This window comes from Anomalospiza imberbis, chromosome 4 (assembly GCF_031753505.1).
Source record: "Anomalospiza imberbis isolate Cuckoo-Finch-1a 21T00152 chromosome 4, ASM3175350v1, whole genome shotgun sequence".
NCBI classification, from domain to species: Eukaryota; Metazoa; Chordata; class Aves; order Passeriformes; family Viduidae; genus Anomalospiza; species Anomalospiza imberbis.
In genome coordinates, this window is record NC_089684.1 from 32467848 (window position 1) to 32492517 (window position 24670).

General features: G+C 37.6%; 2 protein-coding genes across 7 annotated transcripts in view; one reads left to right on the forward strand and one right to left on the reverse strand.

The window, feature by feature from the left end:
* Positions 1-4230, forward strand: part of DCLK2 (doublecortin like kinase 2) — an 81140-nt gene extending 76910 nt beyond the window's left edge. For 2 of the 5 annotated variants that reach the window (XR_010998280.1, XR_010998281.1), the window contains 2 exons: positions 146-221; positions 2863-3002. Coding sequence is in view for 3 of the 5 variants with exons in the window: in XM_068187838.1 (XP_068043939.1) it covers positions 2863-3075 (213 nt within the window). In the remaining 2 variants the exon portion in view is untranslated. Of the gene's footprint in view, positions 1-145; positions 222-1034; positions 1048-2862 lie in introns of all 5 variants that reach the window. The other 3 variants (XM_068187838.1, XM_068187839.1, XM_068187840.1) reach the window with 2 other exon arrangements.
* A 4767-nt stretch (positions 4231-8997) lies between these two features.
* The window catches only part of LRBA (LPS responsive beige-like anchor protein), a 363194-nt gene continuing 347521 nt past the window's right edge, over positions 8998-24670 (reverse strand). For both annotated transcript variants that reach the window (XM_068187837.1, XM_068187836.1), the window contains 4 exons: positions 20622-20723; positions 19214-19428; positions 12487-12638; positions 8998-10528 (listed from right to left, as the gene is read on the reverse strand). In XM_068187837.1, coding sequence (XP_068043938.1) covers positions 10438-10528; positions 12487-12638; positions 19214-19428; positions 20622-20723 — 560 coding nt within the window. In that variant the 3' untranslated portion in view covers positions 8998-10437. The remainder of the gene's footprint in view (positions 10529-12486; positions 12639-19213; positions 19429-20621; positions 20724-24670) is intronic.

Genomic DNA, 24670 nt, shown 5'->3' on the forward strand with positions numbered 1-24670 from the left:
AAATAAAATGTTTCTGCCTACATCTCTGTCTTTGCAAATACATTTATGTGAGTAAAACAATTTAAATGTAGGAAAAGTGATAACATAAAAATAAGTCAGGAAATGGATTTCAGGTTCATGCTCTTGTCTACATTTCATTTGACAGTTTGACTTGACAGTTTGAGAGGGACTTCAGAGCCCCATACTGTTGAGACTATGGATAAGCTTGAAGCTGAAAACTGGTATAAAATGCACTATATGTAATAAAACCAATTTTAATTCTAACTCTCAGCCCCTCTCCAACTTGCATGCCACTTAAGCCTGTCTCAGATCTCTGACACAGCATAGCTTCTGGCTTCCTATTGGTGCAAGTTTTTTCTGTTAGTTACTGACACTCCTTAAGCCAGGAAAGTTCACCTCGTTTTACCTTTTCCTGCTTTATTTCCTTCTAACAGTTATGGAAGGATGTAAATGCATAAGTATTAATTGCTGAATGCAGCTCCCAGTTAAGGAAAAGGAGAAGCAAAATCTTGTTCAAAACACTGTGATCTAATGAGGGTTAAGCCCCCAATTTGTTATTCTTGCCCTGGTTTACCTTGCGCATTGAAATTTAGTTACCTTTGCGTTCAGAAGTTCTTCACTTGCTCCAGCACTCATTGCCTACCAACATTCAGCTTCAGACACACATACTTTGTAACTCTCGTGTATTGCAGTGCATTGCTCTTTCAGTCCACCTGCACATTCACTGGAGCCCCTTTAGCATTCCCTCATTCCAACACTGTCACCTGGCCCATGCAGATAATACCATCCTGTGGCAGATAAGTAAAACTGCACATCCCCAGTTCAATGTCCTTGCACAGGAGCCTCCTGCTGCCCCCAAAAGCATGTTGCTCTTAATTCATTACTGATTTTTTTTTGGTCTATTAAGAAATGTTCTGTAAATCTAAATTTGTTGCAATTGTGTTAGTTCTGCTTAAAGTAAGTCTAGTTTCTGTCCCTTGCTTCCTTCCTTTTTTCCTCCTTTCCCAATGCCTGCATTGCTTTCCTCTGAGTAGGTCCAAGGCAATGGTATGTACTAACGGCGATGCTTTGTTCTGCTGCACAAAAAGTACATGGTCTCCATTTGTAACAAGAAAGGAGAAATAACTAAGCCAGTCTGAAGTGGAAAAAGCTGTACAGCCAGACCAGAAAAGGAATACCTTCTAAACACTTAGGAAAAAATAGTTCTGTCTAGAGTGATGCGTTTCTGAAATAGGCTAAAGCAAACACCAATACAACAATTTTTTACTTCCTCAGACATGTCTTGGTTTATTCTCCTGGCAGTCATTTTGTGCATGTCTATATCTCACTGTATGTAGAAACAGCTAGAAAAAGATGAGAACCCTTTGAAGACAGAAGCAAAGAACTAAACCACTGAACTTAACATTGTTTCTATTTAAAATTGACACTTCCTTTAGAGCCAGACACAAGAAAATCAATCCTAGATAAATAAACATTCTTGCTTAGCAACAGTAAAATTAAAAAAGAAAGCCCTCAACATCATTACATAGGAATGTACTGCTGCTATGAGGACAGCACAGGAGAAAACCAGTCAGCATGAACTGAAAGCATGTCCTTCCCCTTTTAAATAATTTTACCTGCCACTGAAATAGCAGAAACCCCTATTTACAACTTTTTTCAACAAGAAAAAAGGCAATGCAATGGTGTCTTGATAATGATAAAACTCCCTTAGACCATCACTAATCTCAAAAGTTCAGACCCATTTCAGCTGCTCCTTTCCTTGCATGCTCCCTTTGCAGTGTTGATTGTCAGTAGAAGAAACTCAGTTGTGGACTATGGAAGTTTCTCCTTGTACCTTCTCCATGCTCTGAGGCTAGTGATGTAACTTGGGTTTAAAAAAACCCAACAAAACAACATCAAAAAAGAGAGTAAATACCTTGTATCTGCTGTCCTTGATGATTTTGATACAATAAACACATCTGAAAAAAAAAATGAACTGTGCTAAATTAGACTTGTGTCAGAAAAATATTTCAATATTAAATACTTCAGTGAATAGTGTATTAGTCAAACCCAACTAAAAACACATAAAATTTTGCATTAATAAAGCAAGTCCAATCAAAACAATAAATTTTTGAGGAAAAGGCAGAGGACCTGACCTTTACAATTAGCACATATCCTTTAGAGGGCATGGAATTTGTTGTCTTCAGCAGATGTACCACATACTCCAGATAATCGACCTATTCACTACAGAATTCCCAGTTTTCATTCCAACCTGTTGCTCCCTTCTCCTATAAACTCATTTTTACGTACAGAATTCAGAAATTATGCCTTTTTGCAGCCATGAGCGGTCATTTGCCTACTCTTGCCACTAAGCAGAAAAGCGGGCCCTTTTCTTGGAAAAAAATAAAATGTTTAGGTTTCCACCTGTCATCTTCCCCAGGGGCTCCCCTTCTGTACTGTGTGGTTTGTTACAAGAATTGTAGCACTGAGTTCTCAGTAAGCATCACCTGATTCCTTGTGTCTGCAAAAACACAGGTACATAAATTTTGCTAATAGTTACTATGACAAGTTCCTTCTCTATCACAACCACTCTTTTTTATCACTGCCATCTTTTTTTCCACATCAGACTTGCAAGACAAAAGTTTTAAACCTGCAACATCATGGCAAGCATACATCTGGAAGAGAAGTTTTCCTTACATTTCCTAAAGTCAGCATCACAAAAATTATACATTTCATTATAAAAAAGAATTCTAATGTTATTTCTCCTTTTTTATCCTGGCTGTATTGCATGCAGTTTATGTCTTGTAGATTGTGTTAATCCTTAAGACAGGGCTGTATTTAAGTGTTGTTTCATGTTTTGCCTTGGGTTTGTTTTGTTTGTAGAACACAGCTCTAGATAAAGAGAGTCAGATTTTCTGCAGCAAGCGCTGTCAGGACTCTGGTAGAGCTGGAATGGAGAAAATTTCTGCAATTGCTGCTGCAGCTGCTGATCCTCGTGTGGCTGAGTCCGAGCCCCTCCTCCCTGCTGCTCCTGAGCCACTCTGGTCCCCCAAGCTGCCTTCTCCTGAGCTTGCTGGGGATCAGCCTGCTGCTTAGGACTGGGGAAAACAAATCCAGCTGAAGCTCCCCACACTCTGGCCACAGTTCTCTTCATTTCCCATTACTCTTTTCAGTTTGTGTGCATCTCTCATGGCAAGACCCAGCCAGATCTGATCCCCTCTCTCATAGGGGGTGAACAAACCACATCTTGGAAACAGCAGTAGGGGAAAGACTCTGGCAATGTTAGGTGATTTTTAAGTTCTCTGTGTCAATAATTAACTCCATTTCACACAGCCTTGGGCTCTAAATAGACTAACTTATGGTGTAGCTAACCATAGTTTTATATGAGCAGTGAGGTGGGGAACAGTAAACCTGGCCTCACATCCACCAGCAGGCCCTGTTCTGTTCTTCTGATGGGAATTTTCAGAAAAGTGGGAGAGGCAGACAAGGGAAGAAAACTTCTATTTGCCTTCTATTCCAATGCCTCTATTTTTATCCAAGTTTCTACTAAACTTGAAGAGGCAAATTTTCATGAAGAATTTTTTAATGGACTAACTGTAAAATATCATGAGACAAACATTTGGAGATAGAGAGGGAAGGATGGATGTTTTCCATCAAGTTTGTTATCTGACTTGCAGGCAGGGTAGTGTTTAGATAATATGAATTTAAATAAAGTAACTTGGGATGTAAACATGAGCAGTGGACATTTATTTGTTACGAAGACTGGAGTGAAAGAAGCCTTTTTGCTTTAGCCATTTTCTATCCTAACCACAAGTATCCCATCCACACCTTTCTCCAGGGTCACACTACCTGTTAGATAAAAAAATAAAATTACTTCGGGCCCGTGAATGGAAAGCCTGCTGCATGTTATCCAAGCTATGATGAGCTCAGCAGCTCCTAAGTCTAGGACAAGCTGATAGAGGAGCTGCCATCAATAGCCATCAGAGGTTTGTCAGTGCTATCCTCCTATTCACCTGGTGCAGGCACTGGAAACCAGGATTGGGAAGCAGCTCTCAAAATAGACAAAGTTTTCTCTTTACCATAATGCTTAGTTCAATAGAGTATGTATTCAGCTTAATCCTTTTACTTTGCTTGTTCTTATGAATTGGTCATAGTTCATTTTTTCTCTTAGCTATACTTTCTACTAGAATTGTAAAATAAAGACCTGCAATAAACTTTCTTCATTAAAAAAAAACAGAACACAAAAAGTCATTCCTTTCTTTGAGAGCTCAGTTATTTTGTCAGTGACACTTGTCTTATTCCCCCTGGAGAGACTGAACAATTAGATGCCTACCAGAACACTTTAATAGAATTAATTTGAGGGATTCCCATAAACTTCATTGTTTTAAAGTTCATTGCTCCCTATGAAAGCCATGATTAAACATGGTTGTTTTACCCTTTGAAGAGCATTTAAAGATCAGAAAGTGCCAAGTGATAACTTAAGGCCATGGCAGCTGAAAGATGTTCAACATCTTGGCAAGAAGATGGTATTAAAGGTAAGAAAACATGGCATGTCTTAAACTATGGTTAAAAAGGTGTGGCTACAACCAATCCTTGCTAATTAACTTCATTGTGTGTTCCCTGGAGTAAGTTCAGTATACTTGAAGAGTATGGGAATAGCCTTTCTGTAAAATAATTTGGGTTTTGGTACAGTGCAAAAAAATGAAGCTATCACTCCAACCTTAATCAGAAGAGAAACTTCTCATTCTGATTCTGGTAAGAGTCTGTACCTGGCTGCCTGTGTGGTTGGTAATTTCTGCAACAAGTAGAGATGGGTTGGTGGGAAATGTGGTGGTTGAAGGTCACTTGGGGTATAGCAATCATGAGATTATAGAATTCTTGATATTTGGTGAAGTCAGGAGGAACATTAATAAGACTTTTATACTGGATTTTCTGAGGGCAGACTTGGGCCTATTTAGGAGGCTTATTCAAAGAGTTTCTTGGGAAGCAGTCCTTAAAAGCAAAGGAGTTCAGGAAAAGGGGCTGTGCTTCAAAACAGAGATCTTGAGGGCACAGGAACAGACTGTCCCTGTATGCTGAAAGATGAATTGACAAGGCAAACATCCAGCCTGGATGGGCAAGGAGGTTTTGGAGGAACTTAAGAATAAAAAGAAGATGTATCATCTTTGGAAGGAGGGAAATATTTAAAGCAAGTCCAATGAGCCATTCCTGCAGTTCGAGATTTACAGTCCCAGGACTGAATCCTCTCCTGCCATAAATCAGCATGACACTACGTCCACTGACTGAATCCCTTGCAGAACCTAACCCCATTCTGGAACAAAAAAAAAAAAAAAATTAAAATCATTCTCAAAATACATTAATGAATATGCTGTTTTATGGTGTTAGTTTCATCAAGTATTGACTCATTCTTAGTAGCTAATTGTCAAGAATATTTACATAGGTCAGTAAATCCCATTTAATCCTAGTTTTCACATCTTTCTTCCTCCCAGTAGTCACTGGTCTAATTATTATAGCTTGATAGCTATACTGATACTGATTCCTTCACTTTTACATAAATATATGTATTTATCAATCACCTTTGCTTTTATCAGTTTTAAAAACAGAAAACTATATTTTGCATTTACTCATTCTTTGTTTCAAGCTATATCCAAACAGCAACTGGAAAGCAGCAGAAATGCACAAAACTAGCAACCAACCCAAAATGCTCGTTAAGTAAAAAACTGATGGTTTTACAATGACAAAAAAGACAAGCAAGTCAAACCCTCCTACTTGGAGTCAACTTCAATGTCTAAAGCACAGAAGTAGGTATTTAGTTGAGCTTTTCTGTCAGGGGAATTCACTCTAGCAGGATTTTTGTTTTCTTTTTAAACTAAATTAGCATTACAAGAAAAAAATACCAGGGCAGGGAGTGGTAGTTGCAAGCAGCCATGCAACCTCCACTAGGAAGCTGTTGCTTCTGGTTTTGGTGGGGTTTTTTTTTGTTGTTTTTTTTTTTTTTTTTTTTTTTTTTTAAAGAAAACTTGAATGTTAAGTGCCTTTGTTTCCTTTGGAAACAGGAAGCCAAGAGTGTGAATTGTGCAAAGTGCAGGTTTCAAAGAAGTACCAAAAACTGTTCCCTCCTCCCCAAAATAATAGGTGAGATGCTGAATGTTTAAACACTGCTTGAATTACACTGTTTTGTTTCAAATGGTAAGATTTTGGTTTTTGTAGCTACAGAGGCTTGAAAAAAGTATCCCATCCACACAGGATAAGCAAGGCAAAAAACGAAACGGGAGAGCAAGGTACAAAGTAATTTCTGTTACTGCACATTGCTATTGCTGATAGCACCAAAGTCTCACCACACGATTAGACTGAGCTATGCCTACAACATTTTGCAGCTCAGAGCTCACACAGCAGCAAGAAAAATATTAGAATAACTTGAAGAAAAAAATAAAATAATAAATTATCATTTCTCAAATGTTGTCCATTTAGCAAACAGCAAGTACCACATTTTGGGAACCCCTTTTTGTCTACTCCCACACAATGCAACATCATTTCCAAAGCACACACCACAATGTTTGATCCAGGGGCAAAGTTGTGTGCAATTTCAGATTTTACTAAATACACACATCTCTTTGGTTTCAAGACTATGCTTTCCACTATTATCTCAATTAATTTACAAAAAACCAAAAGTAGTTGTATTTCCTACAATATATAAATAGTTGTGAATTTTTTACATTCCTTTTCTAACAATATGCTTCTTGATAATGTCTCAAATGAAAGTACACTATTTACATTTACAAGTTAGAATTTATTCTTTCAAACTTTGTATGTTTTAATCTTTTTTTACCTCATGACAATGGTTGTGTTTGAATTGAGAAGCTTTAGGTTAAACAGTTGAATTTCAGTACATATGAGCAAAATCTAAAACCATTTCTTTTTTTTTTTTTTTTTGTACAGAGCTTTTAAAGACCAGCTTTAAACTGTGATGTATCATTAACTGCATTAATTTACTGAATATCTTAGGTTGGTTCTGCACAAAAGTAAACTATTTTGGATTTCATGTAATGATGTATCATATGGTAAATCCACACAAGTGACTTGTTTCAAGTGTTACACAAACATCCTAACCCTGTATGGGAGAGGTCTCACTGGTTTAGAGAAGCACTCTCAGAATGGCCCATCTCTGGTTCTATTTAATGAGGATAAACCCAGTTTCTCAAGAACAATATATGATCTGTTATTCCCCTTCAATTACTTCTGGGAGAAAGAAAAAAATAAGTATGCCATACCACAAGCACACTGAAATCTCTATGAAGATGAAATTTAGGACATAAAGTGTAAAAACAATCTAGATAGTCACTTTACCTAGGCCATTCTTATTCAATACAACTAACAACAATCGTGTCCTGACTAAAGATAAAATAAAATTCACTTCCCATTGCTTTGGTATCAGATCAGCTCCTTGGGATGTTTACCAGGAACAAAGTGCTGCAGAGAGGTGAAGGACTACCAAGAGGATGTCAGGGCAAGAAACAATAACAGATACACACACAGCTTACCTTCAGGTGTAGAGACAGACAGCACAACACAGCCAAGAACTGCAGAAATATTCTCAAGTCTGAGCATTCATTTACCTCTGCCTGCAGTAGCACCACAACACAAACTTCCTTCAGAAAAACCCCCATTCTGACCAGCCCATCTTTTCTTGCCAGATCCTACAGCATTTCTATCAGCAATTTGCTGATAGAAAATACAAGGGATTTCAAATTACATTTGCCAAGTACTGCACAACCCAACCAAGCAGTACTGCTACACAGCACTTCCCATAACCACAGCTGGCAGCAACTCTGTTTGAACTCATCAGGGCAGAAGAAAGGCAAGACTGTCACACAAGAAACATTCTTCATAAATGTTCCCTCTGCATAAACACATTGGAGGAGAGGGGTCTGTCCCTCTCTTGAGGAATATTCTGCCAATACCAGCCAAATGAGGCCCAGCTGCAGGTTAATGCCTGGCACCTGCTGATAGCTCTCAGGTGATCCATGTGACACAGGTGCTGCCCTGAAGAGAGTAACAAGTACCTGAGTAGCTGGCAATTTAACCCTGTTTTCCATCTCATCACAAACAGCATGAGGTGGACTACTTCAGTCAAAGCTGAGATCCCAAGTGCACACCTGGGCCCCAGAGTGGTGTCCAAGGTATTTGGGTTCACCTGTGGAAGGAGGGGACGTCCTACTCACCAGAGCAGTCCAAAACGGAGGCATCTTCACAGGTCTACTCACGGAGGAGAAGGTGAAGATGTCCTTTCCCACAGAAAGGCTGCAGCCCTCCAAAGGCAAAACACCACACTGCAGCAGCTGCTGCTTCCCAAGGAGGGTTAGGTGCAACTCAGGACAGCGCACATAGGTACAGGTGTGCTTCCAGTTTGGAAAAGCATTTTCTGATCCAATAGAGCCCTTTCCAAAACAAGCAACCTACTAAATCAACTCCCTGTGCAATATTTTGGCTCCAAGATCAGGAGCTATTATTTCTATCTAATGAAGTGTTTCCTCATAAAGAGAACACTTTCAAGATTTCCATTTGGCAAAACACACCTTTTTCTTATTTGTTTTCCCTCCACCCAGTCTAGGAAAAACCACCCCTGGCTTGAGACAAACTCAAATTTAAGTTGAAGACCATTTCATTTTCCCCTCAAACTCTGCTGATACAAGGCTGTGAATGTTGTTGGAACTTCAGGAAACAGGAGATTCAAGTTTTGCATAACAAATGTTCCGTACACAGAAGTCAGTACACCAGGCACTTCCCACAGACATGACCCACTACAGCCTTTGCTTAATCCCATCATCCTTGTGCTACACAAAACATGAAAATGTAACTACTGATACACCACAATCACCTTAGTATGAAAATGCAGAAAGCACAGAAAATACCATTTCATACACACCAAAAGTACATTAAATACATCAGCCACGGCACTCCTTTCCTCTGTTAGGAACATATCCTGAATCACAAGAACCCAGTACTCCATTGAAGGTCTCAATTACAAATGTAATTTTATTTAATTTATTCACTCAAACTGAATTTTCTCATTCCAAATCTTTACTGAAAGAGAGAGTAGTTAAATGCTTAGAAAAACCAGGAACTGCTCTAGTAGGCAGCTAGAGAAATGTATGTATCAATACAGATATGGAATGTAAATTTCAACTCAGAGATCACAACATACAAAGGAGATTTTTATGCAATACAGACTTACAAAACAATAACAGTTCTTTTCACAAATATTTTCACAGAGTTCTGCACAGGAATCTTGTAGAAAAGTAGATTTGTGCAACACCAAAATAACTTATTGTTCCTTAGTATAAATTATTTTTCATTTCCTAAAAGAAAGAGGTAATTTAATATGACTAGGCAGGATCTGACTGGATGTGGTGGTAGCAAAATACAAAAGACATTGCTGCTACAGGCAGAAAAGGAATATGACGTGCTACAGTATTGCAGGGGCACATTCTGACAAAAAAAGAAAGAAAAAGTGGCCTGCAAATCTTGTGCTTCTGCTGCTGTATATGGGCTGTGCACCAGCAATCACCTGCTGCCTCCCTGCTTTCACAGTCAACCAGCAGAAATGTGTTTTGGAACTTGCCCCTGCTAAAAAACACCTGCCTCTGTGGGCTTCTGTTTTGAAGCCTTCAAAATGAGCCTTTCTGATTTGGAGGAACAATCCACATTTTGGTGTGCTTTGAAGGAGATGCCAGGTAGAAACTAAAAAGGATTCACACTTGATGTAACAAACTCCGTTCACGATTTCTCTCGTAACTGCACTAAACAAACAACTAAAAAAGAACTAATTGTCTAGGCCTAGAAACATGCTTGAAGAGTAACATTGATGGAAATGATTTGCAAAGTTTAAAATTACATTAACCATAATTTAAATATTACCCCTTGATTCCCAGAAACTTCAGTGCTGATGTAGTACAATCATTTGGAAAAGTACGGGACAAAGTGTGATACAGATAGCACAGATTAAAATTCCCCCAGTACCATAATTACTTCTATTATGTTAAAATCATATTTTCCTCAAGGTTATAGATAAAGCTTCAGATGGGACATCTGTTTCTTCATAATATAGCTAGAATGTGAGTTTTAACCATGTTTACTTTAGGTATTGTTTACATACAGGGATCAAAATAGACTTCTCATTGTGACTAAAAATATAGATTTTTTTTAACTACAGAACCCAGCAGCTGGTTTTCTGCTTCTTTACCCTTCCCCCAAAAAAGTCAAGCGAGGTCTACAAAAATAGCAATTAACTTTAAAAAATAGGTTGCTTCTTCCAGCAATTTTAAGTTACATTCAGATGTAATAGAAGTATTTATAAGGAGCTGTGTGGCGGCTCGACCCCGAGGGAGGCAGTGCTGTGTGCAGCTCCCTCCTGGCCACAGCTGCTCCTGTCAGTGCTTGTCCCGGCCTCTGGGAAGGTCAGTACCTGGTTTGGTACTCGTGGTGCCAGCGGTTGAAATCATTGTAAAAAACCACGATGCTCCCGGATGCCATTCCAGTCATTATACACCTGAGGGAAGCAGATTTACCGGTCAGAAAATGCACAAAGCACCGTGCAACAGTTTGTGTGGTCAGTCTAAAGCTACACCTGAGACCTGGACAACAGAACTGCTCACCAGCATTGCTGTCCTGGCAAGGCCACTTGGGATTCCCCAGGATTATTTCTTGGCTGGTTTTTGTGGGGGTTATTGCAGAGGGCATGAAGCCCTGGTGTAGCAGCAAAGGGAAGGAAGGCCAGGAGAAGTGTTCATTTCAGTTTCAACTTCCCCAGTTAAGCACATCTGCATGAAGGAACTGGGCATGGACACAAGCCTTCAGTTGGAAATACTAAAACTGAAGGCTTTGATTGTTTTGGAAGCTCCTGAAAGCAATCCCTGGGCTTTCCCACAGAAACACTCCTTATTTCTAAATTCCTTACCTTTGGCCTGCTACTGAAGATCATTTAGATGTGTTTGAAAAGCCATGACCCTGACACAGTACACAATCAGTCTCTGGATCATTTTCTCTACAGTCTCATTAAAGTATTACAAAAGTCAGAACTATAAGGATGTATAAAATCCTGGCATTTGGGGGGAATAAAGCCTTAGAATTAAAAAATTCAGAGTAAAAGGCTGCAAATCTTTCCTTCAAAACAAAGATTAAGTATGAGATCATCAAAACATTGCATTTTGATAGGGTCACCTATTTCATGTCAACAGTACAATTTTGATTGTTTTTCTATTATATTAAAACGCCTTTTAAATAACTCTGTGTAATTACCTGTAATTAATCAGTAATTACTGAGTAAAATACTCCGAGTAAATCTCTTTCTTGTCTTCCAACCGATAGTGCATAGGTTCTTAACTTGAGGCCATGGATAAATTTCTCTATGTCCATATTAAATTTCAATTCATTAACATGTCATTAATTACAGTTTAAAGATTCTCTAAATGCAAAATTTCCAAGGTCTAAAACTCAACAGTTTTTGAAATACATTTAACTACAAGGGCTTTTTTTTAATGGAAAACCACTTCATCCAAAATGCCAATATTCTCTAATTATGCTTATCGAGAAGCCGTTCAGTGTTTCATTGAAGTTCACAGGTTTTACTGGTTTAGATTTTTTTAAAGTTCATATTGTGTAAGTTTTAGAAACACAGATAAAAATTTTAAAAATGTTCAGTATGGATTTTAGTAAGTGGAAGGCTAAGAACCTCAGCAACATGCTTTACTGCATACTGTAAATATCCGTAAGGGATTTAGGAGACAAATCTGCTTGAAAAGTACACAGAAACACCATTTAGTAAATACAACACAGCAAATAAAAACCTAGCCTGAAAGCTAAAGGTGTACAGATGAAATGGGAAACATCCATCTTATAAACAAACAATATTTCTGTGATAAAAGCACTGTAGTATTGTCAAGTACAGCTGCATTGGAAAGTACAATGTGAAACTGCAGTAAAAACTTTAACTGGTCATCTTCAGCAGGAGGATTGTTCAAAAAGGACCATGCTGAATGTGGATAAAATAACTTTCCTAGAACTGAGAATGATGCTTTAGCAAAAATATGGATGTGTGGAGGGAATCTTCTTGTGCAACTACTCCAACTGTTCTATTTTTCACACTGAAGTCTGGAATTAGGAATGTGATTCATCTTGTAAGTGAAAGAAGAGAGATGAAAGCACACATGTAACCTTCCACCTCTATGTGACCCACGCTGTACATTGGTGCAGACCAATAACTCAGCCTATCTGAAAGTCTGCCAAAGTAAGATATCTTGGATCCCTCTTCATTCCCCTAAGAGCTGAAATATTATCTGCCCTAAATATAACATGTTAAAAAAAACACTTTTGCCAGCACAGAATTCTCAAGATAATCACCAGGATCTGTGACCCACAGAAAATCACCATCAAAACAACAAGAAAAGTGCAATTTACTTTTATATATGCATTCTCCAATACTCTTGTCCAGACCAGACTTGGTCTTACCTTTGGTCATAGGACAGGGCCATGGATCGGATTCCAGCATCACACCCGGGGTAAGTAAAGAGCCGTTTGAGGTCCCACACCTGCCAGACCATGACAACCCCATTGTCTCCACCTGTGAGCAGATACTGTCCATCCCGACTCAGCTGAATGGCCTGGGGGCAAAGCACAGGGTGATTTGTCAGATAAATGCGTGTGTTGCTCTCATTTCCTCACTTTTTCTTTTAATAAAGGGTTTCATATTGACAGCTGAATGTCCAGGGAGACTTTGATATCAACACAAGCTTTTGGGAAGCAACATTATTGTTATGTTATTTTACCCAGCAAGAGAATTAATGCTGTTATGCACAAATCCCCAATACATTAGATGTTACTAGTTAAGTCTCACCTGACCTGTGATTTATTCCTTGTTCCAAAGATGCAATATGAGGTCATCTAAAGAAATTTACTCTTCTAATTAGCTAGATTTACAAGATGCAGCATCATTGGCATTAAAATATAGTACCTCACATTCCCCCAAGGGTCTTTAATACCAGCCTAGCAGAAGCTGAATGTTGACAGGAATGGAACTCTTATATGAATCACTAAAATTAATTTAGACCAGCACTTTTAGATTCCTGCACTTAAATAAAATAATGATCCACCTCTCTTAACAGAGACTGTGTTTCCTTTTATCATCCATCCTGAAACTGCCTGTGAAAAATTCAATGGCATATACCCTGTTCTGTATGCATCATGGGGACTGATGGCAAATCTGTATTTGAAATCTTTATTTGGGAACCAGATCATGAAGAAATATGGGATATCACTGGTTTTCAGAGTCAAGACTTCTTCAAACAGGAATCTTCAATCTATTTTAGTATTTCTTGTGTGCTATTGGGAAAAAAAATCAAGATACATACTGAATACCCAGAAGAATAATTTTCCTTCTTTACCTGAAGACTATACCAGATTATACTATCAGATATTAAATGGACAGGATTCTGGAAAATCTTTCTTAAAGGAAAGATTTTCCCAATGTAAATAAGCCAAAATGGGTCTTAAGAGAACAGAACTTGAAATTTTATTAGAGCAAGTGCTAATTTATGGGTGAGAAAGACCATCTAGCCCAGAGGTCTATCTCCAGCAAAGGCAGCAAGAGATGCTGGCAGCCTGGTCAGCACACAGCCCTCTCCCACTGTGCACCACAGCACCCAAATCACTGAATTAGGAAGATCAGAAAGTTCCTATTCCCTTTAGTATCTATTTATGGAAATGCTACCCATGAATTTTCTTAATCTTTTTCTGAGCTTGCTGATGCCTTCTGAGGAGGGCAAGAAATTGGCAGTTTACCACAGGTTTATTCCCTGTTTTGAGGTGATCCTATCAATTTCAGCGAGTAAACCACAGGTCTCATACTGTGGAGTTTCCTGAATAAGAGTTCTCCATTCATCTCAGGCATTGCCTTCATCACTCTCTAAACTTTTAGCATTCCCCACCTCAAAAAGCACTGAATGAAGCTGGTTCCCAACACTAACCCTTGGAAGACTCCATGACTGACTTTTCTCACAGCATGTGAGCATTTTTTTCCATGTGCATCTCAGTAATTACTACTACTACAGTAATTATTACAGAAACCCCGAGGAGGATAAAAACTTCATCTGAAAGGAGGCTCTGCCCTGCTGCTGTGCAGAAAAGAAATACAAGCAGTAAAGGATACCAGGCCCTGCTTTTATAGCCTCATCCTCCAACTTTCCAGGAAAACTAAAACGTCTGCAGCATTTTCCAAAGAAACAAAACCAAAAGTTGAGTGGATTCTGTCATGTCCTTCTGGAATGACATCAGCATGAGCCAACAACAAGATCAAGACCCTTGAAACTACATTTTGGACCATCATTAATAATTCCAGTATGCCCAAATTTTTTCTTATGCTCTCTTCCTGTTTTCAGGTGTCTCTTCTTCACTCTCTTTCTGACTTTTGCTCCCCAGCTTGACTTCTTTTTCCTTCTCTGCTCTCTGCTTTTAGATTTGTCCACAATACTCAGCACAGGAACAGCCTGCCCTTGGTTCTGCTCTTCTTTTTCCTTTGCTTCCTTATCAGTTCTTCCCTTTCCTTGTCCAGGGTCACAACTATCACATTTCTTCCCATGTATCTTTTGTGCACCTCTTTGTGAGGGATGATTGGTAGCAGGGCCTACAGATGTTCAGTACAGAATACAGATACTAAGCATTATCTACAAATGTATTTAATTTAAGGTTCGTGAATTAGCTAAATTTGGGCAGCTTTTCAATGCAATACACACCCTTCACATCAGGATTAATTTGTGATAAATTTCAGCTGGCCCAACTTATCAATAGAATGATGTAAGAATGGCAGATGTTCAGAGCAGTGGCTTTTAAATTCCATAAACACACTCTCTACAAGCAAACTGATTCTTTTTGACTACAACATTGTCAAGGCAAGGACATTGCCTTGAGAGGATAGTCTGCAAGTAAAATTACAGCTCAGAGATTTAAATTTAGGAAACAGTAGAAAGAACTGAAGACAGAATTTTGCAAACATCTCTCTACAGAAATCTGTAATTATTTTGGCACTTGCTTTTGGCACTCTGCTTATACAGGTTTGCAAATATGCAAAACTTTTTACATACCTCAGGGAAAGGAAGTTTGGGGCTTTTCTTAACATAGAGAATTTACAGCACATGCACCACAAAAAAAATCAGAGAACCTAAAATACAAAGATGTTAAGTTCATGCAACACTGAAGTGTTTATACATACTGCTGACAAGCCTAGAAACCAAAATATACAGTGTGTGTAAGATACTGCTTTGTGAGCAGCACTAACTGAAGTCAGACATATTGCACATCTGTATTTTTTGTATTGCTGCACTCTATTACTGTGATGCCAAATACATCCTGTAAGAATTATACTATGTGCGACACTTAGATTGAGATAGAGCTTCTATATTATGTTATAAATTTTGAGTGTTTACTGCAACAACTCCCAATGAGTCAGAATGGATCACATTGCTGGACTTTTATTTCATACAATAACTTTAAAAGGAGTGTAATTGAAACACAAACATATAGTCTAAACAAAATGTAACACTGAGCAAAAAAGAAAAGATGATAAACCTATTTCAGCCGTGTTTTGAACTAAGATGACAAGACATACATGTAAATTTACACAAAATAAAGCAGAACTTGTAGAGTTTTTCCAACCACAGCGAAATATGGAAAACGGAGTACTAACAAAGATTAGAATTGTGTATTCTGAGTTGATGCTTCTTCCTCTCCCCCCAAAAAATAAATGTTCCAACCTTAATTGCTTCTGTGATTGTTGCTATCAGAAATGTGCTAAGCACTTCGAAAGCACAGGCCCAAGGAGCTTGAAAACTCTAATTTAGAGACTGTCTTAGAAGAGTCGATTAAGAAAAGGGCAGAAAACAAACTGGTAAGACTGAAAATGATCTAGAACTAGCATGCACTGAGTGGATAATCACAAGATCTAACTAACCACAAAAATATTAAAGAGATTATTCATTAAAAACAAAAACCAATATGGGGTAGTTTTCTTCTCTATAACAATAGCAGCCTCCTAAGGGTATTTCCAAATTGCAGTGAAGACCATGACAAATAATTATTTGCTACACTTATAAAATTCAGCTGATGAAAATCCATTAACCTTATGGTCATGGTTCATTTGAATTTTATACTTGAGGCTTTTACTGAACCTATATTGCTATATTAAAAGGCAAATTAAAGCCATTAATCTTTAACTCTTCCACTACCTGCAACATGCAGTAGGTTTTGTGATCTTTTGATTAAATAAAGTACAGACTTTGAACCCTTACTAATACCAATGCAATTTTACTAAGGTATAGGCTTGTCCTGAAGACAAGATGTTAATTTATTTAATTTCTATTGTTTATAAATAAATTTCTCAGTCACTTGCCTATATATATATATATATATATATATATATATATGAAGGGACGAAGGAACGAATGAAGGGATGAAGAAATGAATGGAATAAAAAGGTGACCCTGTCAACATTTCAGTTTCATGATACGCCCTTCAAGATTTAACAAACGAAAAGGATGCTTTTACTCCCAAGTACTCCAGCTGGTGTAGAGGGTGACATGAATCAATTTTACTGTTCTGCTTTTCCCCAGCGTAGTTTATCTGCAATTCTGCTAGGTATGAAACTGAAACAGCCCTGCAACTAATCTTTCTCACAACATGAGCTTCAGACTCTCAAATAATCCCCAAAGCGCAAAATTTCAGCAATGTTCTAAAAGCTGCATTTCTGACTTGTATTTCCCTGGAAAGTCTCAAAACTTTGCACAAATCCCTTTTAACATTTCAGGTTTTTGAAAGGCAGTGCTTTGTAAAAAGGCAGAGCTGAAACTGTGACAGCCCTGGCTTACAGCAGCAGGAGTCTTATGGGTACTTCCACCTTTCAAAACAGACTCGGGAGAGGAAAAGAAATTGGTTCCTCTGGGTGAAACAGCATAAAGTCTTTGTTTACGATAAAATAACTTTACCTCTCAGAACAAGCAGACTATTTAAAGGTACTTATTAAGATATCTAAATACTACATGGTAGATGTACTGTGATACTGTATTGTTCAGTGAAGCCTAAGTTTCACTGAGTAATACAGTATTTAAAACAAAAACAAGTGGAAGGCATTGATTAGACCCTGAATTTCCCTGGAGGTTCTGAAGTTTTTCTAGCAGTTTTCTAGCACAAGAATACCAGAAAGAAAATGGGAATGTTGATTCCAACGTCACTATTGAAAACTGCTAGTTTTACCAATAACATCCTGAAATACTGTCCCATAATGACACAGGAAAACCAAAGCTGTTATATTACAAATTCCACACTTATGACCTTTTTCCTTCCCTTTCTATGCTCCCCAAGCAAAATCCAATAAGGAGAGTTTGTTAGCACAGCCCATGGGTAGGTGCTATTCATTTTAAATACCCCACTTTAATCATGCAGTTGCCACTCTCCTTCAGCAATGATGTAGTGCAGAAGCACTGGCAGAGACGCTGTAGGTTGTTTAAGCATAAAGCTCAGCTTGGACCACTGGGACAAAAAGAAAACAAAACAAAACAAAATAAATCCCAAACCCCTCTACAAACATAATTCTGGCCCACAGAGAGCAGAACTTCAATTGCCTTCAGCAACATTCCTAAAGTTGTGGGTACTGACTGAAACACTACAGAAATTGTTTTAGCCGGCAAGGGATTTCTAGATATTTTACAGATTTGCTGGTCTAGCTGACAACATAATCACAACTGAAAGTGACAGATTATCAACATTATTAATGTAAAAAGAGAAAGCACTCTGCTATGGCTTTGCTTTATGGAAAGAACTCTGGGATGAAGGGTAGGCTGAAGATCTCCAAAGTATTTGTACAAGGACAGCCGAAGGTAAAATTTCAGGGAATTGATGGAAAAATCTACAATAATTTGGAAAAAATGTCTGGGGACAGAAATATATACATTCTTACTTCATTTCCCCAGCCTCAAACCAGCACCTGTTATCTGCCGCAAAACACATAAGTCAAATGCCTCCCTAATCCCACCAGACTGCACTCTCACTATGGAAAAGGGACCTACACAAAGAGTTTTTTCTGCATATTCCACCACCAGCACAGCTGACATTCTGAATGGATGACATAGGGATACTGGATTAGGAGAGTATAGTACATGGTAGGACTTTTAGAAGGTTTTAAGTGGAATAAACTGAAATGTACCAGAAACTTCAGTGCTAATGAAGCAGTTTCATACTAATTATAAAGTGCAAATAATGAAGATCAAAATTCTTTAAAATACATTGACACATTCTTCCATCTTCAGCATGGAAAGAAGTGCTTGCACTTGCACAACAGCTGAAAGAATGCTAATAATTCTGCAAAACAAACATGATGGCAGAGAAGAATTTTCTTCCTGACATGTGTAATCCAAATAAAGGAAAAACGTTTGAGAGTTTTCACCTCAAGAGATCATTGGAAATCCCAGCAGCTGAGTTCCCGGTATCTTCCATAAGATTATGAAAATCTGCTTGGAGGTGTGGTACTGCAGGATAGCTGGCAGATTCTGTTGTGTTTCATAGGTACTATTACTCAGGAACTGTCAAGAGACCTTCATTTTGTGTCATAAAATAATTTTTATAAAGCCATAGGCTTAAAATGCCTCCTGCATAGTTTTGGACTTGCTCCAGATCTCTTGCAGCTAAAGATGTGGAACTCTGCTGCTGCTTTGCAAATGCCAAAGGGCTAAAAGAGCTGAAGTATAGACATATCCCTATAAACTTCCTGGAGCTCAGCACAACACATGCTAGCTGAACCAGGGTGCAGGAGTGCAACCAGAGATGCCAAAAGAACGGGAAAACTAACATCCAAAATAACATGTCCACTGACCTCCTGCCTCAGACTCAAAAGCAAAGATACAGCACAGCCTCTCCTGGTCAGCAATTAGTAATATTTGTATTCTCCAGCTCAAGGAAATGCCTACACAGTATTCCTTACTTTATGAACAGAGTTATTTTACCGTTAAAACTGTAAAAAACACCTCCTAATGTTATTAAGAGTACATGGTCCCCTTAATTTTTTTCAGAATGTTGCTATGCTATGGTCTGGTACCACATATTCATGGTCTGGCTACAGAAAGAGTCTTCACACAACTCCAGCATTGACAGCTTTTCCCCATGCAGCTGACAGCACACACTTGAAGACACTCACCCTTATCTTGTCATCTGTTTCCATGGTGGCCTGCAGTCTCCCATTCACACTGAACACACAGAAGAGGCCATTTTCATAATATATGACACAGTGGCCTTCTCTGGAAGCTTGAATAAGTTTTGGTCTCAGGCAGCTTTCAGGACCTTGTAATCTTTCAGGACCTTCTAATGTCCTCAGTAGATCTCCATTCATAGAATGTATGAGACATGATCCTTCTAGTGAGACAGAATAGGATCTCAGGTTATTGATTTATATGCTTAATTAAAGACATCATTTTTCAAATAGTAAGTCATGACTTCTACTGAAATAATCACTATTTTATCATACTTTATAATGGTTGTTACCATGTTTAGGTGAATTGCCTATGACTTTAAGGGTGCCAGACACTATGATAAACAGCTTATCCCTTGAAAGCTTTGCATTAAGGTATAAGCACCTAGACTGCCTTCTGTAGATTTTCTTTTAAAGCAGGTAGTAGTTAAATTTGAGATTATTTAATTTCGAATAATTAAACATACTGAACCTTGAAAGGAGATTATCAAAACAGAGACACACAGAGTAAGAGTAATGAATTTGCATATGTAGGTATTCTATGAGTTTATGTTCTCATATTAAGACTGTAAACCATACACAACCCACTAAATATTTTCTTTTTTAACATATTCTGACAAATACCTGTTTTGCACATAAGCCACACAAGTTCACATGCATAACACAGAAATGCACACAGGTACAGACCATGAGTACACCCAACTCTGAATAAGTGTCTCTGTGTAGCTATTTTAGAAACACTAAAGTTTCTAAAGAAAGATACTAATTCCAAGAAATCTACAGTTTAAAAATAATTATGGACAATTAAGCAAATAAGAAAATGATATAGAATATCCCCAGAAAAACATCACTGTTTATAATTTGCCCGCTAAAAGCAGGTCTTTCAGAACACAAGTGGAGCATATCAGAGGCTCTGCAGCCAAGCTGAAAGAGCCTGAACAGAATTACCAGTAGTTTATACACACCCCTCATCAAACAAACAGTCCATCACATTCTCTTTCTCTCAAAACTAATTTTTGCTTCCCCTTTTTGAGAAGTTATCCATAACAGCCACTCTTCACCATCCTGGCCCTCAAAGGCTGTATCCAACTATGCTATATGCAATTATACACTGGATAAACAAACAGAAATAGCAATCAGGAGGGAAACTGATGTGGTTTCTTCTTCTTATAAATGTCTGAACAATCCTCAGTTTCCATGTGTTTAAAATGAGGTTTCAAATTCCACAGCAACTAAAAAAAAAGGTTAGAAATAAAACCATCATAAAGTTTATAAATTCTACCACCTGAGACTATATTCCTCTTGGCATTAGGATTATAGCTTCACAAACAGAAAGAAATGACAAGAGCTACCTTACCTTTTGAACCACTTATTACCAGGCCAAGCTCAGCACAAATGGCAGCACAGGTGATCTCATAGTCGTGTCCTGTCAGAACAGCTCGAGGAGTTGCAAAATCACCTTCAGTGAAAAAACAATAAAAGCAATCTTGGTTACAATCTATTCCCAAAATCACTGCTTTCCATCACTGAAGCACCTTCTGTTTCCTTGCTCTTTGAGTTCATGTTGCTAACAAATCACTTCAATGCTCCTGTTTGCATATGGGAGTGCTGCACTCCTACCTGTGTAGTACAGCAGCAGCACTCTGCCTGCATATTTACAAACACACAGTAATATGGAAGTCAGGTGTGCAGTAAAACCAATCAAAGTTGGTTTCCGATCCCTCTTTTCCCCCCCTCTAATTTATATTTTCTGGAGGGAGAGATTTAAGAAAATTACTACCCTTTCCTACAAGAGGCATTAGTAAATGCAAGTATCACTAGAGTAGCTATCAAGAGAAGACACCTGAAGTGCCCAAAGATGAAGGAAAACTTCCAGTGACTGATCTTATTTTAACTTAATAACAGTGCTGAAACCTCAGCTTGAAGTCTAGTTCTTTGCAAAATGTGGAGTTGGACCACAGTCGGTATGAATTTCTGATGAATTTGCAAAGAAGTTCCACTCAAATCCAACATTAATGCTCCTATTAGACATTTCCCTGCTACAGGAACTGTATTTTTTGGCACTTCTCTTTATAATCAAATATATATAGATACAATAATAAAAGAAGAATTGTACAACTGGCACATTTAAAGGAAAAAACCTTATTCTCCAGGTTAAGGCAGAGATAGGGCAAGCAAATTATATAAAGCTCTTTAAATAGTTTTAAATCTTTGCTCAGAGGTTATTCGCTGCCCTCTTTAAGAGTGCTGGCACTTCAAAAAATCACAAAGTTATTTTTGTATTACCATACAATTAGGTCATTCATAGCATTCTACAAAGCATTTAAACTCCAAAGGATGTTTCTTGGGCAATGCTATCATGTAGTTTTCAAAAGGTTTAGATGAGTTTTTAAGCAGCAGGGAATAATTTCATTTCACATGAATGATGATATGTGAGACACCAACAAAGTAGTAAAGCAGTGGTAAAATCAAACTCTTTTTTTACTTGAAAAAGAGGAGAGGGTTTTACAAAGACACAGGGTAATAGTGGAACCAATTGACTTCATTAGTCACTAAATTAGCATCAATCAAATTACATTTGGGGTTGTAAATTTAAAAAGATAAACCCAGCATAATGTCATTAATCTGTCCATGTAGAGCAGCACCAGAAATACTGGTACTGAGTGTTATTAGTGCTCATGGAGCTGTATTTAAAGGGATAGCTTCTCAGACCCTCCATGAGAGACTTCTCTGCAAAAGAGGTGTAAGATCTGGGCTTCCATAAATATTTTTACTCAAGCCATTTATACCATCTCCCAAAACATCTGTGCAGCTGCCACATTCCAGTGGCTTTTAAGTAAAGGTTAACTTTACTTAACTCTGATTGAGACTCTGACAAAGTTTCAAAACAAGAATTTTGACCTTTCAAAATTTGATTTCTTTTGCAGTTACTATTACAATTTGTATCAACAACACAAAATCTTGAAAAGTAAATAAATCTATTTCTTCTTAGATATAGCCACACACACTATATATGTGTGCACATACATGTACACACCCAGGCATGTATGTTGCCAGCACTTTAAATGTGAACATGCTTTAGAGCAACTTGCTGAATCGTCCTAATCTCTTAAGAAACAGTCATTAGAAGCTGTCACTTTTGTTTCATATAATGTTTGAAAAAACAGACTCAAGCCCAGGAAGTATGGCAGACATTTCAGAAGCAAAGGAAAAAAACTCCCAACAAATTAGAAGGATAAGGGTGGATTTAATGACCTCTAGGTACTTCTCAGGTGGCTGAGCCTGTGAATTTTGCTCACAAATCTTTCAGAGCAAGTCGCTCTATTGAACCTTGCCCCACTAAACATGGGCTGGGCACCTAAGAAGATTCATAAATGAGCTCTATATAGGAAAGCCACAAACCTTCAGTTTTAGGGGAAAATGTAACAGCAACTGTAACAGTCATACTATCCAGTAACAATTTACTGTTGCTGACCCAATTCTTTCTCACTGTCCCTCCCAAGCCTTAAAATGTGGCAGCTTTGTGTGTTTAAAGATCTTGTTAGTTTGTTTTCTTTAAAATGAGCTGCCTATATTAGCAAAATTTTAGAATTCTGGTTTTATTGCTTTCTTCTGCTTTCAGAAATTGAGTTAACACATACTCGCATAGATCAGTAAGAAATTAATCTAAGTATACACTTCAAATTAATGAAACTTTTGAAATCAGAGAAGTTTTAAATGCACAACATTGCAGGAGGTAATGAATTTAAGATGTTGCAGTTAGAAGCACTTATGAGAAGCAATGCCTGAATGAATTATTAGGACTTGCACATACACAAAATCATGAGAGTAAACTTATTGCTTACAGCAACTACATTATTATGGGCTTTATTATCTGCATAAGACTGTCAGCAACTACATCCATTAAAAAAAACAACAAAACAAAAACAAAACTACCCCACCCAAATGAAAAAAAAAAAAAAAAAAAGAATAAGAAAGCTAAGTAGTATCTTTAATGAACTTAGGATTTGAATAGATACTGTAGAAGAAGAGTCCTGTGAAACATCAGGCTGACTCCTTTGATAAGAATGTCAAGTATGTAGGGGTTTCCAAGCCTGATTTCCCAAATAATGGGGTCAACTTAAAAGCTGGTCATAGAGCAGAACAGATTTCTTTAAAAGCTTTTAAACTGTTATTGGTTCAAAAGATTGTCATGGTTTTCAATAATGCAAAGAGAAAATTTTATTTTGTTGCTGGTTTAAGGGGCACCACTTCAAACTTTTCTAAATTGTTTTAGGAGAACAGACTCACAAACCCTTTTGAAAAGCTAGGGAAGTGACTTCAAAGGGAAGAGAGTCTTTGTCCGCTAAGCAGGTTTACGACCACTGATGCAAACCCTAAGTAAAGGCTGAAAAGAACACTCAAAGAATCTTTATGGAGATCCTTAAGGAAGATGAACAAGTCAAATGAAATTAAAGATCATTCAAATCCTAGCACTAATAACCAGGACACAACAGTTTTACAGATGTGCTTTTCTCAGTGTAGGATATAGTGATATCCTCAGACTATCCCATCACTGGATCGCTGCTTGGAGCTGAATTCTGTAACATTCTTAACGCCACATTCAGATTGCTACAAATGCCATCAATTATTTATTTAAGTCACAAGAGGCACACATAAAGTTACTTTCCAGTAACAGACAGAATACTTTACCTTTGCAGCAACCATTCAAATATTTCAAAAGAACCCACCTACATTCCAATAAATAATTTCTGCAAAGCTGTTTTCCCATAGAAAATAACATAAAATATCACTCTTACTTAAGTGACTAAAGTACATTTTAAATCATAAAATTCAAGCTTCAGAAGATAAAAGAAGAGCATGTGATATCATGTCAGCCTGTGGTGATATATCAGTGAAAAAATGTTAGGCTTTTGGAGACTACGTTTAAAAGGAACAGTGGGCAAAGACAAAACTTTCTTCCAGTTTAATGACATCCAGAAGAAGAAAAGCCTTACTGGAGAGAACAAGAAATTGGTTTGTATTACTTGGTCTCTCTTTGCTATTTTTTTCAGCTTTGGTGATGTTACAATACAAAGCAGGATCATGACATTTTAAATCCATCAGCAAATTCCTGAAATTGCCACTTTATTTTAGCACTAAGCTGTAAAAGCTGAGCCAAACACAAGAACTCATTTGAAGAAAAATATCTTCCTAAAAAGAAACCAAACAAGAGATTAGCTAAAAAACTTACCTCACAATTAAATACAAGATAGTCTTCCTACTATTTGTGGGTGAGATAATATTAGGTAACACATTAAAATATAAAATATTTGACTGTGCTCCTTTTTATATTTTATACTGAGAAGAAAATTAATTATTATATCACAGAGACCTAAACAGCCATTTCTAAATCATTCTCTGATT